This window comes from Pseudopodoces humilis, chromosome 1, assembly GCF_049639895.1.
Source record: "Pseudopodoces humilis isolate 2021_Gansu_Grassland_sample_001 chromosome 1, ASM4963989v1, whole genome shotgun sequence".
In the NCBI taxonomy this organism is placed as follows: Eukaryota; Metazoa; Chordata; class Aves; order Passeriformes; family Paridae; genus Pseudopodoces; species Pseudopodoces humilis.
The window spans coordinates 131,990,806-132,008,045 of record NC_142200.1 but is presented as its reverse complement, the minus strand read 5'-3'; the positions used below and the strand labels follow the sequence as shown (position 1 = coordinate 132,008,045).

The 17,240-nt window shown below is 34.3% G+C and overlaps 1 protein-coding gene across 1 annotated transcript in view; it reads right to left on the bottom strand.

The window, feature by feature from the left end:
• Window positions 1-607: 607 nt before the first annotated feature.
• The window catches only part of STAM (signal transducing adaptor molecule), a 33,506-nt gene continuing 16,873 nt past the window's right edge, over window positions 608-17,240 (bottom strand). Inside the window, exons 3-14 of the mRNA XM_005518760.3 lie at window positions 16,271-16,346; window positions 16,091-16,186; window positions 15,449-15,595; window positions 15,098-15,188; window positions 13,920-14,112; window positions 13,505-13,599; window positions 12,204-12,292; window positions 10,519-10,606; window positions 8,012-8,066; window positions 7,541-7,694; window positions 6,846-7,021; window positions 608-5,708 (exon numbers count right to left, since the gene is read on the bottom strand). Of these exons, the coding sequence (XP_005518817.2) occupies window positions 5,459-5,708; window positions 6,846-7,021; window positions 7,541-7,694; window positions 8,012-8,066; window positions 10,519-10,606; window positions 12,204-12,292; window positions 13,505-13,599; window positions 13,920-14,112; window positions 15,098-15,188; window positions 15,449-15,595; window positions 16,091-16,186; window positions 16,271-16,346 (1,510 nt within the window). The 3' untranslated portion in view covers window positions 608-5,458. The remainder of the gene's footprint in view (window positions 5,709-6,845; window positions 7,022-7,540; window positions 7,695-8,011; window positions 8,067-10,518; window positions 10,607-12,203; window positions 12,293-13,504; window positions 13,600-13,919; window positions 14,113-15,097; window positions 15,189-15,448; window positions 15,596-16,090; window positions 16,187-16,270; window positions 16,347-17,240) is intronic.

Below are 17,240 nucleotides of genomic sequence, written 5' to 3'. Positions count from 1 at the left end.
TAACATTGTTTTAAGAATACAGCATACAGCTGTCAAGTCTGCTAAGCTTCAATTCTGACAGCATTGTAAGATTCATAAACCAGGTTTTAGCCTGATCTTCAAGACATTTCACATTGATCAAAACACCAGGTTCTACACTACTTTGTGTTGCTGTCATCAGAAATGGAATTAACTGTCAAGCTGCCATAGAATCTGCTTATTCATCTGTAACCAAATATATCCATTAGACTGTACAGACACAGTTGTTTCCATTTTTTTTTTAAATCCCTTTAAAATACTCATGATGCATTTACCAAAAGATAGAGGACATGCAGCATACTTGAAATAAGATCTACAATGGATTTGAGTTAGCTGAAGGAAATCAGTGACAGATTGTTTAAAAAAAGATAATGTAATTTATGTGAAAGCATCAAACAACAACAAAAAACCCACAAATCCTCCCCAACCAGAAAAATCAAAAACCTCACCTCCACCCCATCTGAACCTGGAAAATTTAAGTGCTTCTAACAGACCTTGCTTACTGTATCCATCTCTAAGCCCTTCCAGCAAAATAAGTACTTTTCAGATTATTCTTCCATAACATTTATAAATTGACTTTGCAACATAATGAACTAAGTACTCCAACTTTAATATTTTGCATTCATACCAAAAAACAATTAACAGTTTTTACAAATAGTGTTATTTACTAAAACAATTCTTGTACAACAGTGCAGTATATCTAAATATATACATACACCAACATCAAAGGGACCATCAAAACAAACAAAGCCAAACAAAAATGCACTTTGCTACTGTGTACACTTTATTAAAACCAAAGCAGACTGCAGCAGGTTTTTCTTTTTCATGACAAAGACAAAAATTATTTGGATTCCAGAAGAACATGCAGGATAGAACAAAAACTCCTACCACCTTTTTGCCAAGGTAGCAGCATGAAAAGGGAACTTTAGATCTGCAATTTACATAGTAGCAAATGGAATGTTTTTAAACACAACCATCCTAATTTAAGAAACAAGGCTTCAAAAATGTACATAGTGTTTTTTATATATATTGAAGCAAAAAGTTCAAATGTCAAGGCCTTCTCCATGTTTTCCTATGGTTATGGATGTCTGAAGGTCAATATTCTTCACTGCAGCTGAAAATAAGAAAGGAGTATCTGTAGTGTGGAGTTGATCAGCTTTACTAAGATTGAATAACAGAGTAAAAAATGATTCTGCCTGCTGTTGGCAATGGAGGTTTTTGTAACTTTTAGTCTATCTTTTTCTTTAAAAAGATCTCTTCCAGTTTTTAACTGGAAAAATTATGTTCCCTTGTTCTTCAAAGCAGATACATACATGTTCTCCAGAGAAGCAGTTGTGTAATTCAAAGTGCCAGTGTAGCTGTTCTAACTAGAGATGTCTTTTTTCATTCTGTGAACCCCAGCAGAGAAGGAATAAGGTAAGACCTTTATATATAAAGACTGCACAGATATCTTTGAAATATGAATGAAAAATAAAGTAAGCGATATTAGAGAAAATACTAAAAAAATTGGAGAATGAGGTATTAAGCAGTTCTCCAGTGTAAATCTGATGTTCCTGCCCTCTAGAGGAAATCAGAGAACTACAGTAGCAGCCTAGATTCGATCAGCAAAATATGTACATGGTATTAAAAGCAAACCTCTCTCTCTGTTACATCTAACCATTTGTAATCTGGCACAACTTTCTGAAGGTCAAAATTTTTTCAGTTCCCCCTGCCTCAAAATTCATGAACAGTAACTGTACCATGAGGGCAGTATGCTGCTCCACACCTGTTGAGAAGCATGCAGAAATTCTTATATTTTGCTCTTTCTTACTGCTCTCTCTATTTCCTTTGGCCAAAACATGACATAATAAACATCTACACAGCACCAGTTACTAAACAGAGGTGGGCAAGTACATTGTGACTCTTCCTGCAGCTGCACACTCTGGAGAACACTGCCGTGACATCAGTACAGAAAATTTCGACATAATACCCCCACTGTTTTTCCTGGGAGGCTGTACAGGAAATCTTAACACCTTTGTTATGCCCACATAAATTGAGATGATACACATGGCTAAAAAAAACTTTGCTCATAGAAGTGAAACGCACAGAAGGCACTTTCCAGAGTTTGCTCCAGTTCAAGCTAACCAAGCCATTTAAATACCTCTTCCAAAGTTAATTAGCATTTTTGTATTCCTTAATGAAAGGGTTAAGTGAAAAAGGATTATACAAAATATCTTAAACACATTTTAACCTTAAATTGATAACTTACATGTAATGAAACAAGACATTCAAAAAATCAGGTCTTCTATTGGAACATGAGCAACGTTTCCAATGATTCCTTACTTTCAAATAGTTCACATTCTGGCACTTAATTGCTAAAAAGCTTTTCCACACAGTAGCTATATGTGTACTTTCTCCTGCTCACTAACATTTCAGTGTTCAATACCATAGTAAGGTAGAACATAAGTGACCTTGGTCAAAACAATGCATAAACAAGAAATCTGAGAATAAATCATGGCAGAGAAGCACCAGCAATGGCATCTCCAGGTTCACGGTAACAAACCGGCAGAGAGGAGGTGAACTGAAGTATCAGAGAGAATATGAGAGGATGACTGCAGGAATTCATGCAATGACAGCATCTAGCGCAGTAGGAGAAGGCGTCACTTCAGAGTATTGAGCATAAAGGGCACAACCAAACAGGAAGACATTTTCTGATAAGAAAAATCAGCATGAAGTAATACAGCTCCAAATTCAATTTAATCTGAAAATTCCATGGAATGGAATGGAAATGGAAAACGTAGGTTGCAACAGAAACACTAAGACTAGGAACTTAAAATTATAGTGACCTAGTCCACCAGCTGAAGACAATGAACTCTGATTCAAAGTCAACTAAAATTCCCAGCCTGTTACTGGAGATACCATAGAGCAGTGACTTTTATTGAAGTATGAAGGAAAATAGAAAGTGTCCATCTTTTTTTCCCTAATTTTCATTATACTGAATTTAAAGGGGTGCTGAACTTGAGCAAGTGTTTTTTTGGTCATGATGAACATGAAAGGTGATTTTAATTTTCATAAAAACAGATAAGTGGCCAAAATAAGCAAGTTGGAGAGCAGAACTGTGATACACATAAGGTTTCAGTGGTCAAATGAGAAACCAGGATCTAGCATTTCTAGATATCAAGGAAAAACTTCAAAAATTTTAGAAACAATGACAAATTACTAACAAATATATTTTTTTGGGGGTCATTTCTGTACAGAAGTTCCATATGACCTTATTAGGGAACATGTGACAACATCTGAAAACCTAAGAATACAATAGTTAATATCAAGAAAACTAGATGCTTCAAGTTTCTTCTTGAATCAAGGACTAAGAACAATGGAATAAAATTTATTTTCACTTTCGTGTATCAATTATACATTTCTATACACATTGAATATCTGATTTTGGAATGAGATACCTAATGCATACAGAGAACGCTTTCTAAATTATACTACAACTCCTTTCTAAAGACATCACTTCTTCAATCCATAAAGTCATCCATGACAGAGATGACAGATTTTTATTTTTTCTTTAGTATTTCCTTTAAATTCTACAGGCTTTTGTGATGACACCAAGTACTGAAACAAATGACAGTTTGTGAGGATGCTTAAAAATTTTAGAGAAAGTAAATATGTGAAAATCCTAGCATTACATCAACCAGCTGGCTAGAACATCCCCAACTGGAAAAGATCAACCACAGGCATGGTTTGTAACCACCTCTGTCAGAAGTTATGCAAAGCAGTCATTTGAAAATATCTGGCAAAACACTGATGTCAATTAAAATAATGAAACAAAGGCATGTCAGGTAACTGTGAACAGATGCAGGAGTATATGAGATAACAAAGCTCATTTTATAATACAATGTACAATTGCAACATTTAATTCCAGAAGCATCACTAAAATATCGTCCACAAAAACAACTTCTGACATACACACAGGACTAAAAACAGACCTGATGTTGAAGCCATCTAGTATTGCTGTAGTGGAATTAGTTGCTGGAAAAGACAAAACCAGGACGTATTACTAGATGGAATAAAAACGCAAAGTAACAGCAGCCTTTGTACAAGAAACTCTGCCCAAGCACACCTGAAATGCTGCCTTCTATTACCATGTTTCTTTTGCAGCACCTCATCCACAGAAAGAAAATACCATGCTTTACAAAGCCATGTGGCTAAGTTACTGAGGAACACAAGGAATTATATCAGCCTAATGCATGTTGCTGCAGAAGAGAATTTAAAGTAACCTAAAAGTGTGTTTAGTTGAGATGTCTCAAACTATTCAAACTATAGAAGGGCTAATGAACTCAAATGGTACAATTGGAAATTGAAACAGACATTTAAGGCAGAAGTGTTTGTGTTACAATAGTAAACAGAACAAATTGCTAAGCAAGGCCACAAGAGTTAAAATGAAGCCCTGAAGGTTTGTTCAGCAAAGTGATTTACATGTCCATAATTCTCCATGTTCTGATTAAGAAGACTTGAATAAAATAGTGTAATTAGTGTGTGTTCCAGTTTAAAACTCCATTTTTTGTCTTTCAAATCAATTCCTCTGTCTTTCTTTGGTGTAATCTCTACCAACACACATAGAATACAGTTCTGGTTCTCATTTTAAAAAGAAACTTGGAAAAATAAATTACATGCTTCTCATGATAAAATGCAAAATCCTGATCTGTTTCATGGTCCCATTATACGTTTAGCAGCCTCTGAATAGTAGTTTTAAGTTAGTAATTATGTACGAAGCAGAATCATAATTTGGTGTTATCCCCCCAAATCATTTACAAGTTAACAAGTTTACTTTGGTAGATAAGCTATCTAATCATGATACACTTGTGTTCAATTCAAGAAGTAGTGAAACATATCTAAGTTTGTAAATTCATATATAGACCTTAGCTTGTAATTGTAACCATGATTGCAGAATTACTGTTTTTCCTGCACTGGAAAAAGACATTGCATCTGTCTTAAAACTAGACAAAATTATGAAATATGGTTGTCAGTTCATGATTAAAATAACATAGTAAAGCAAATTATCTTTAAACATTGTGTTAAATATATTCACATGACCACCATAGTTATACGAAATGGGCACTACTGCAATCACACACTATATGTACATAACATATATGCCACAACAGTTTGCAATGGTTGAGTTTTCACAAACTAGCCAATTTAACCATACATAAATAATCTTGTACCAAGTTTTAGGCATTTTAAAAGGAATTAAATTTCCTAAATATATCAGTTCCTCCGCAAAATAAAAAAAAAAAAAAAATCCTAAAAAGTCAGTGCAAATTGAACTTGTTCACCAAGAGAGATCTTATTAAGCTGAGGATAAACAAGGTGTAAGAGATTAAATGAAGAAACTCATAAAATCGCCAACCGCTTTTAGCAGAAGTTAAAGATTAGGAATCAAAAGTTCTGGATCCTATAGCAGAGCCTTCTGTGAGTAACTATGCTGTGGTTGTTGAGGTGGTGGAGGCTGTGGTTGTTGTGGAGGTGCTTGCTGACTACCTGCTGTCTGTGGCAGAGCTGTAGGTGCTAAGTTATAGTTTGGCACCTGGGACATATTAGTTCCAGCATTCTGATAAGCAGCAACATCAACAGTACCAGGTGGTGGACTATAAACTGAAGGCTGGTTAGAGTAGGTACTTCCAGCAACAGAGCCAACCATTGCACTGAAAAAAAAGAAAAAAAGAGAAAAAATATTTAAAGTAGATTTAACAAACAATTTACCAACAGAACAGCAAAACATTATTGCTTCTTCTGTTGTTCTATTTATACACACAAAGATCTTCTAACTCTGTACACATTGAATATTTAAAACTGTAGCAAATAAGTATTCCCATTAAAACTCAAACACACTCTTCAGATTTAAACATACAATAGACACTCCCCATAAATTTAAAATTCAGACCATTAATCTGTACTTGTGTTTTAATTTAAGGTGCAACATGGCATACCATCTATCTTGCATTCTATTCATGAAGAAAAACAAAACCCAACAAACTGTTTTAAATAGCCAAAGTAGTCAGCTGAGTATTCAGAAACTGACTTTATCATTGTATTCTTTACTATCCCAAATAATCCTTGGGGACAAAGACCAACAAATACATTAACGACTCAAGATGGATGTCTCTCCCAACTTCTTAGAATAAAATGACTTTCCACAGAGTAAACAAAAAAAAAACCAACCAAGCAAAAACAAAATAACAAAAACCCACAAACTTTTTCACAATATATGTAATTAAACCAAAATTAGCATCTTTGGCCATTTACCCAATGTAGAAAGCCTCTTTTAGCTCCCTTATTTGGGCAAGCTGTATAAGCTTTAGTAAGTATCCATAGCCCATTCACCTCTTTCCCAAAATGAGCAGATTTCTCCCCATTCTTCTGTGGCAATATATTTGTCAAAGGAACAATAGAATATACACTCTCAGAAATTACGCAGAGCTAGCCAGAGCAGCAGATTATCTTCATCATTAAAAGCATATTAAAAGTTACTACTACTAAATCATCTCTGTACAGTTTTCTCTATGTTTTATATTAAATAGTGTAGAGCTATATAAATTACATATTTCATATACAGAAAATTAAAAACTAAATAACATTTTAAAAAATCAATAAAAAACTTGGGAAATTTGTCAGGAATTTTTACCAAATACATGACACAATAAAAAAGCACTCTGCAAATGACTGCACTTTCAGAAGTATATTCTTCACAGAAGTATCTTTCAGTTGTGTTTATACTTCTTTAATTTAAGAGTCTCTGTTTAAATTGCTTTAAACCTGAATAGAAAAACATTTAAAATTACTTTGTGTAAGATGTCTGTGCAGGCTGACCAGGAATTACTGAGCTGGCAGATGGAGTAACTGTGCCTTGGCTGAGAGAAGGGAGCTGTTCTGGAGGAAGATTGTAACCTTGAATGTGGCCCATCTGTGCACTCCCTGCCACCAAATACGCATTACCTTGAGTTTGCCCCGGATAAACCTAGGAAGTTAAATAAAGCAATATTAGAAATAAAATACAAGGAAATTTGCTATTTAATATCTGACTTTAGAACTGAAAAACATCCTCTCAAATCTTTTGGTTCTCTTTTTTTAAAAAAATACCAGTGAAGAGCATTTAGCATTTAAATTACTGAAGTTGAAAATGGTAATTCTTTCATAGTATCATTTTCATATTGAATTATCTGTGAGTAGATGGGGAGAAATTGCAGCCCTTTGGTTGTTTATTTTCTTTGACCCACTATGCAAAGCCCTGACAGTTTGATTTTTTAATTTTATGCAGCTTAAAGTCCAGGATGGGCTTTTTTTTTAATCAAAAGTAACCAAACAGAAAAACACTAAAAGCTTTAGAAACCACAAAAGGAGAGCATCCACAGCTTGTAGCTGAAAATAATTTTTTTTTTTTTTTTTTTTACATACCGTGCAAAAAAAACAAGAGAAAATACTGCTCAGTCAGTGTAAACTTGATAAGGTCAATGGCTATTAAAGGTTACATCCATACCTGAGAGCCAGAAACACCAGATGACTGCATGTAGTACTGCTGGTTTTGTAGTTTGGCATACATGGAATACATTGGGTCCTCATTCATCAATTTATTATACAAAGAAAGAGCCTCCATTGCTTTAACATTGAGCTCTGAAAGTTCTGAATGTTTCCTAGAAAATATATTTTACAGTTCATTCTACAATTTAGATAGCTTTAGTATAGGACAGACAAGACAGAGCAAATTTCATGAGGTGCATTAAGTAACATTTTCTTACTGTGAAGTGATGCCTGACAAGTGCCAGAGTCAAATGATACAACACTATAGGTTATTATGTGACTATTTGAAGAAAATCTTCTGACCTCTTCTCAGAGAAACTAATAATAAATACACATATTTTCTTTGCCAATATTCACAGAAATTATCAAGTAACAACTCTGGTATTTCCAAGAATGAATTTCAGTCAAACCACATAACATTTTTTTTTACCTGTCTATATCTTCCAATTTTTCATCTATGAGAGGCCCCATCTGGTGGCACATTGCTAGAATAGAAAGACATTAAAATATATCAGAGTCATAAACATTTCCATACTGCAAAGTCAGAAAGCAATAAAAAAATTAGATAGAAATAGATGGTAGTCCAATTGTTTTTTTAGTTTTTTTACTATAATCTGTATGTCAAAAAATTTTTAATAACAGAGGTAGTGTCATGAACAATTTAAGAATGAGACCCAGCTAAAATTTCCAGTAGTAGTACAATTTAAAAAGTATATTTTAAAATAAAAATAAAGTGAAACAAAACATATTTAACATCCAGGAAGTATAAAACTAGAACTATTTTGCATAAGAAGGTTCAAATAAATTGAAAGGTGATCTCTTCTTCAAGGAGGAAGATTTGTGACTGCAACCTAGATCATGTGCTCATCCAACTTTACTACAAAAGGACTATGAAAACTATGAAGGAGAAAACTGGTTGCAATGACTCAATCATCTGCACATCAAAGACACTAATAGCACATTGGTCTCACTAGAATTCTAATTGGGCGAAAGGGGTTTTCCGAACCACTGACATGTGCAAAAACCAACACAAAAGCTTACCAGAATGAAAAAGCATTAAAATAAACAAAAATGCACCCCATGCCTCCTTTCAGCACAAGGACATGAGGCTCATCTAATTTCCAAGCAAACCATGGCTAATTAGCAGAAAGGCAGAGTCTGTCAAATATTAAATAAACAGATACAGAAGCTGAAAGGGAAATTTTGTATATTAGAAATGCAGAAGGTCCTGAAAACATCTGAGCCATGGAGAGTGAAAGCAGATCATTATTGAGTTCCTTGAAGGCAACTCCAGGTGAAAGAGGAGTTGTACGAGAGGTACCCATCTGCTTCCTTGAACCTGGGATCAGTAATACATTGGCAGAAATGCTGGGAAAAGATGTAAAAACCTGTTGAAATTCTACCTACTTTTATGTATAGCATGGAATATGGCAAAAGGCATGACAAGGATTGTTTAGATGTCTGTTAAAATGTTGAATGCTCTACTGCCAGCCACAAACCCTGAGCTCCTGCACACATTAGGATGAGCTCTCCAATTCAAAGACATTTGTGACTGGACATGTGGATGGCAGAAGAAAAATGAAGTTGTTTTACTGTCAAAGGTTGATCAGCATCTGCCACCAGTGATAGGAACCAAGGACTCAAAACACATCTATAGCAAAATTTTCAGAACCTATGCCAAAAAAAGTAGTTCACGAAAGCTTAATAAGTGTAGAGCGAGTAACCCTGGATTAGCATTGTAGAACTATATGTAGCCATATGTTTGGCAAGTGCTGTTGCAGGTAGCTGGAGAGTAATCATCTGACCACACTACTGCTTTCAGATCCTAGGAGCAGTCCCACAATTCAATACAAAATTCAGCATTGCTTTAATGATCTCACAATGCATTTTGAAGCAGCTCCTAAAGTAAGCCATATCTGTAGGCTGGTTGACAAGCATACCTTTAATTTCTCTGCCTCTGTCCTGGATCAGATACAGGCAATCTGCTTCTTAGACAACAGCCTCTATAGCTATATTTGTGACTTGAAAGAATAAAACCAGTCATGTTTCTCTTTACCTCTCTTTAGTTTTGGGGAACCAGAATACGCACAGATACATCACTGATGTGAGTTCCAAGAACAGGATTCATTTACAGACATGATGAACCAGATGGGTGTGGAAAGATAGGAGATATCTAAAAGCTTACAAGTCTATGCATTTTTTAATTATTAACTTCTGGATAGATACAGAAACTGCCATTTTCTTAAAAGTCTGGTGTCATCTGAATTGTTAATTTAAGCCTATGTTGAAATAATTGGCTTAAAAATTGTCTCATAATTGGAAAGTTTCCTATCTTCCTTATCCAAATTCCATTCCAAAAATTTTGGTGCATCTATCAACCTAGGTAAAATGATCTATAATGCCTTATGAAGAGGTAGTCTGAACAATTTGACTCTAAAAGAATAGGATAATTTGTAGCACTCTAAGAGGTATTTGCTAATATGCTAATATGCTAATTTTTACTCCAGAAATACACATGCAAGTGAAAAGCACGTGGGGCACCCATAGGTCTACTCTAAACATTCATAGTATTTCTGCTTCCTGTCATGGAATCTTCCTGACACTCCTTTCGCCACTCTGCTGTGCTATTCTATGAAGGAAAAAAATATTGGACAAATATGATTGAATTAAGTATTTATGCATCTTAAAAAGGAAAATAATATAGGAAACGGTTTTCTTTAGAAAAAAATAGACTTGTTTTAAGTTAATATTTTGCACTTTGGTCTCATAAATATGGGAAAAAAGTGAGAAGATAATTATGGCTCAGGCACTTTTCTCAGGCACGCTTCTCGCATGTACATGAAGCTGAAGTAGTTTCAGCTTAGTTTCAATTTGCATTGATACAGAAAATTACCAGTGAGGAAAACAACAACGAAAAAACTCGTTCTTTTTTGTTACCCTCGAGATGAAGCAATTCTGGGAGGTCTGGCTGGTCATCAGATGGATCAGCACTTTGTAACATCTGCAAGAGTTGGTCCATTTTATCCTAGAACACATATTGTATAATTAGGGCAAATGTGGCAGCAAGGGAATTATCACTTTCAGGATAGTAAACTAAAGCAGCTGTTTACAACAGCCATTTTGATCTCTTGGCACTGGAGAATCAACTAGACTAACTTTAAGAAAATACAAATTATACATTCTATTTTACAGGAATGAAGATGCTTGAACAAAGAAAAGCCAAATTAGAAAAAACAGTGACAAGTGGAATATGCAGAATACTCCACTGTTCCTAAAAGTCCTTCTAAACATGTATTATTTTCTGAGCAGTTCCTATTCTGCAGACTAGTTTTTAGATATGCAATACCACCACCTAGTGGGATTACTGGAAATGTTTTCATAGAATACACTGGGTACTTCAAATTCACTGAAAAGCAATTTTAGATACATGAGGCCTATTGAGTACATGAGCCATGTAATTACCAATGTATATGGAAGTGTTGTTTTAGGATGATATTCAGAGGCATTTCAGGGTTTACGTCAGAATAAGACAAGCTTAAGTAAGGAGTTTAAGTGCAACCCTTTTATAATAAAAACATCAAAGGTTAGAAAACAATTAGGCATAAAGTATTTGAAAAATATGTCTTGGAGTGAACTATATTGGTCAAAGTACCAAAAGCATTACACGTAAATTATTTTTAATAACTTATTAGCTAAGCACTATCAAATAAATAATTTTTTTCACACTGAGTTATATAGGTTGTATGAAAGTAGAAAATAAAACCATGTTTTGTCCACCTTAAACCATGGAAAGGTGGGGAAAAGTCAAATTATTTCCTTAAAAATTATACTGTGGCAAATTTAAAAACAGAAGAAGAGACTGAAACAAAAATCAATGGACTCACAGAAAACAAAAGCTGAAAGGCACCTGAAGGCCTCAGATAATCTATTTCATCAGGTTACAAACTAGTATCTCTTGAGAAGTGTTTTTTAGGTGGGACTTAAATAGTCCTTAAACAGGACTTCAGGAAGGCAGTAACTGATTTCTCATTTCAAAAAGGAATGACAGAACCCAAGCTGAGGTTAAAAAAAAACAAAAAAGCAGGGGGAAAATCTACCTGGACTGAATATTCCTTGAAACCCTACAGGATCCCTGTGGTGAGATGGTAAATATCACAGTACACAGATAACATACAGAGTGTACAGATAAATAGAGAGAAACAAAATTTCAGACTTTTCAGGGACAGAAAGAGATCTTTCAGTCTGAGGGTAGACAATAGTGGTTATACTGGAAATAAATCTAAGTGAGCAGTCCAGGTGGGTATCTCTATGGCATTGAAGTACTTCAAGCAAAATATGAAAGTAGATGTGCCAATCAACAGTAAGGTTCTAGCTTGGAGGTAAATGATGTACAACCCCCAAGTAGGGCCCTAAATGGAGTGCAGTTCCAAATTCAATTTCAGAAATTCCTAAGAACTTCAAGACTCTTAAACAACAGAGAATACTGCAGATTTGTTTTATTACTTTCAAGAAACCTCTCTTTTCATCATATTTTTGATGTACAAAATGAAAGGATTAAACATCACATATTTAAATGTCCCAGTGTTGCATTTAGTACCAATCAGTATTTTTACCATGCTTACTTCATCAATATAAACTGGTTCTGGCTCAGGTTCTATTGTCTCTACTTGAACTTCATCACTGAACTGCACTGTTTTCTTCTCAGCTTTCACTGCAAAATAAACAGCCAGATTTAATTTTATAAAAGAATAAATAAACAATGACATAAGTATTATATAACTAGCATTTGCCCAAGTTCCTCCCATTTGAAACCCGTACTGTCAAAATTTTAAAAATTAGTATTTTATGGACATTTGAAAGCCACAGACCTAAACAATTTTCTTATCTGTAAATCACATTATAAAAAAAATAGAGTTCACACAAGCTCAGCAGAAACACATTTTAGCAAGTAAATGGTTCCCTGCACATAACATACATGTTAAAAAGTCATCAGGACAAAAGACTCAGAGAGTGATTAGAAACAATATGGCTAGCAAGTCAAGTTTAAGATAAAAATGATAAAATCATCTGTGACAAACTAAGCTTTTTCTCCAGAGCAAAGTACACAATCAAAAGGTCTCAAGTTTCTCTAGTCGTCCTTCACCAAATCCTATACGCAAAGCATTTCATTCCTCTGTAGTGGAGACTAGCACAAAAGAACTCTATATTTAGCAAGAAAGCCAAATACAACTCTTACACACTCTTATTAGATAGTCTTAACATAGCACAAATGACTGCTACAGCATGTAATTCTGCAGACCTGCTCATACTTCTAGCACCCTAAAATTGAGATCACAGCAGATTAATCTTGCAAACCCACAAAATTTACAGAAATCAGCTCTAGAATCTTGAAGTCTTGCCTAATATTTAATATTTTTATTAAATATTTAAAGTAGATTGGATGGATAAAAATAGATACAAGTAAATAAACGGCATGTGGAAAACCCCTCTGTCCACTATGCATATGTACATACCTACAGCATGTAGGTTTCTTGAACTATTTGAACACTGGTAATCTGTCTCAGAGTTCTATCTGCCATGGGGCCTTCAGTTTCATCTCAATTAGATATACACCACTGCAACTGGACAAAAAGGCGACTTGGAAAAAAAGGCTGCTGTTGCCCATTTTTATGTAGGTGTCAATGTCAATAAATTCCATGAGACTCAAAGAAGCTGCTGACAAAGACAGCAGCAGACAGCAGCAATTTTTAGCAGAAGACAGTTTGGGCAACCTTGGTCTGACTGTTGTTTGTGATAGCATAACAAGGACTCCTCTGTTTTATTTCAATTATCATATTAACTTGCAACTGAAGTCCATCATAAGGGAATCATCCATAAGTCATGGCAGGGTTAAACGTATACACAAAAATGTAATGTTACTTACTCATTTCAGGCTCAGCAGAAAGATCAGCAGTTACAAAATTAGATGGGAACAATCCTATACCCTGATGAGTTTCACCTTTCCACCAATTTGGATCACTAAAGATCAAAAAATAAATAAATAAAGCTCCCACACATTAGAAATCCCATACTCACGTGGAACTTTCCCAGGAGTTGCACAGTAAAGGCTTTTATATTACTAGCACATAAATATAATTTTTATATATGCAGAAATCATTACACAAGAATTTCTATGCAAATACATTTATTTCTAAAAAAACTAGGAGATAACAAAGTATTTATACAGAAATACATTTCCATTCATTGTATTTCAAAGTATGCTTCTACATAGAAGATATAATTATTTCTAATTAAATTTTACAATTTAACAATTCTAGTAGGCATTCTATATAACTTACCTATCATCAAGGATAGTTATAAGTTCTCCAGCTTTAAAAGTTAGTTCATTATCTTCAGCAGCCTCAAAATCATAGATTGCACGAACCTTTCGGCCCTCGTGTTTGTGGTTTGTTAAAAGGCTTGAGGTGCTTGGATACAAACTGGAAAGCGTTGTTTGCTGTTGCCTTTGTTCTTTTAGTGACAGCTCAATAGCTACAAAAGAAGAGTTACTCAGATGAAAATTCCCTGTAAAAATGGGTTGATTGATATGAAAATTTAATTCTGTGAAAACTTTTAGTATAATTCTATTCCTGTTGCATTTTAATGACTTTCTGTCTTTCTCTTAGAATTAATGGTAAATAACAAAGAGTAGAATTCTGCCTGTGGATTTACTGAAGCTTTCAACATGAACAGGATAAATAAACAACATTTAAGCACAAATAAGATTACTCCAATTTTTATTTTTATATTATTGATATATTGATACAACCTTGAACTTACATAAAATATTTACTTTACATCTTACACAGTGTTGAACTTTTCCAGGTTGCTTGAAACATTAAGAAGATACAGTTGTTCCAGTGCGCACTGGCTCTCTGTTAGAAGCCTTTAGCCTGGATTCACCGAATCAGATTTACACTGATTGGCTGAGGTTAGAAGGAACTTCTGGAAGTCATCTGGTCCAATCCCGTTCATGCAGGGTCACCACAGCTGACTGACAATGACAACTTTTTGATATCACCAGTAACAAGGACACCATGACCTCCCTGGGAAACTTGTGCCAGTGCTTGGTCACCTCCACAGTAAAATCCCTCCTTAATTCATAATTAACAAAATGATTTTTGCTTAAACAAGCAAAAATTGGCCCCCTCCTTTTTTTTCCTCCCTATCATTCCTTGAATAATTTCACAATTCTGGGTCATTTTCAAATAAGTTTAACTGAGCAAAGAAGTTTATATTTAAATAATATTAAACTCAGCTCAAGTTTGCAGAAAAAAAAATTGATCATATTTAAGAAGGGGTAAGGTGGACACAAACATTATGAAACTCATGCAGATACGCTTTTGAGACACGGATGTCTTTAAAAGTAGACTCTGATGGGTTGACTGTTGACGAAACCATTAGTTACACATACGGATCAGCTAATGTTCGTTTAAATAAATCAATAAGCATCATATCAGCAAATAAATGTACTCACCTTTAGCTAAATCCTCCTCTTCCTTTTTGGTGGCTACTGTACCAGGATCCTTGGCAACTAGAGCTGGACTTGCTTTTGCCTGTTCAGCAGCCTAGCCAAAAGTAAAAGATGTAAAAATGAATCCAACAAAAAATTTATTAAATTCACCATTTTGCTTTGCATTCATCTGCTATATAAAAATCTAAAGTAATTGAGAGCATTTCACTCCTCAAAGAAGTTTTATTAAGACAAGGTAGTTTTCATTTTGTTTGCCAAACATTCTAGAATTCAAGACTACAAACTGTAAAATACAGAGCTGAGGATAAAAAGAATTTGTGACACACTGAGAACAACCACAAAAATCTAATATACCTGTGAACCAATAGCTGGGAAAGTAACTCCTTGCTCCTTAAGATTTTTTATCATAGCAGATATTAAACTAAGCTGTGGGTCGTTCTTGAATTCATCAGTCCATTCCACCATAAGGGCTTTCAGCTTTTCACAAACTTTTGGATGACCCTGTATGGACAGTAGAAACTAGTTAAATCATGTAGGAATCTGATCTTAATTTCAAGTAATTGCACATTACTGTCTATACAAAACATATAGATACATTATTTTGTAGTCAAGTTTAGCACTCAGTCTTTATTAGAAAGGGAGAATAATACATCAGCATTGTGTTTGTATCAGTACTGTATATGCTAAGCCCAAAATAAAGTAAAATAAGAATACATAGAAGCCCTGTTTTATCTCCATTTCATCATATTTGTATTCAATGTGAAAATATAGTAGCTTATTTATAAATTAACACATCACACCTCCCCCAAACTATATTAACTAGTATGAAGTGGCATTCAGAAAGTTCTGAGAGCCACAGTCTTTACAGTAATCTTCTCTCCTTCCATTCCTCCACCTTTCCAGTCATCTAAAAGTAGATTTCACTCCTCTTTCAAATTACCCCAATTCTCTGACTTCACTTATAGGTGAAACATATAAATCAATGCAATACATTACCTTATTCAACACATTGCTTACTTCACTGGCAAAATCTCTTGAACAGACTTCTAAATGAAAGATTTTGCCACAGTTTGATACACATGCTCCTAGAAGCTAATGAAAAAAAGATTAAAACTTAGAGATCTTTTGCAATATAACTTTTCAGGAAGAAAATTAACTATATTAAAAAGAACCTACTGTTAACGCTTGCATAGCGACATGTGGATCTTTATGGTTCACTCTCTTCATAATAGAGCGAAGGCAGTCTTTAGGCCTAAAAAACACAAGACAGCTTTAAAAATATGTAATGGAATGAACATTTCCCATTGCACACATGACAGTGCTGACAACCTTAACAGACAGCAAGATCTCCTGAACAGCATGAGTAAATTATTTAGTATCTTATAATTTAAAACAACATTTAAAAATAAATTAAACACCTTAAACAGTTGTAGCCATTTCTATCTGTAGGATCTGTAGCTCTCTTACTTATCAAAACCTCTCAGTAATTTATATTACCTCTTGTACTTAGAGTGAATTACTGTAAATACTCCAGAAATGCATAAAATCCCTTACAATTAGGGAACTGGAATTCTCTGTAGTCCAAGCACCCACTCTGTATTTCAAATATATATGTAAGAACATTTCCTTACATACTGATTTACCAACACCCTCTTGTTACTTTTATTTTGAATTACCACCATGTTCCACAGTCTTTTTTAATCTACAGAACAACATTTTTAAAAAAGACATATAATGAACCAATAATTTCTAAAAAAACCTGTATAGACAATCTACATCAAAGTTTCGAAACAATTAAATACAGAACTCAAATCTTACCTATGTTGTGGTAGATAGAAAAAACATGAAAAGCAACTTCAACAAAGAATTTGAAAGGGGCTTTCAGAAAGTTTAACATATTAAAATCTATGTGAATCTGATACTTTGTTCCATCTATAAAGTAGTGGAAAGCTGATGCAGGCTGCATTAGGAATTATCATGGGCATACAATCATTATCTGTTGAATAGCCCTGAAAAGATAACCCTGGAAGAGGGTAAGAAGAGAAAAAGAGAAGGTAAATCTAACCTATGAGATTTACACATTTATGGCATTTACACATTTATAGCATGGTTGTCTTTCTGTTGAACTGATATCCAAAAACTAACA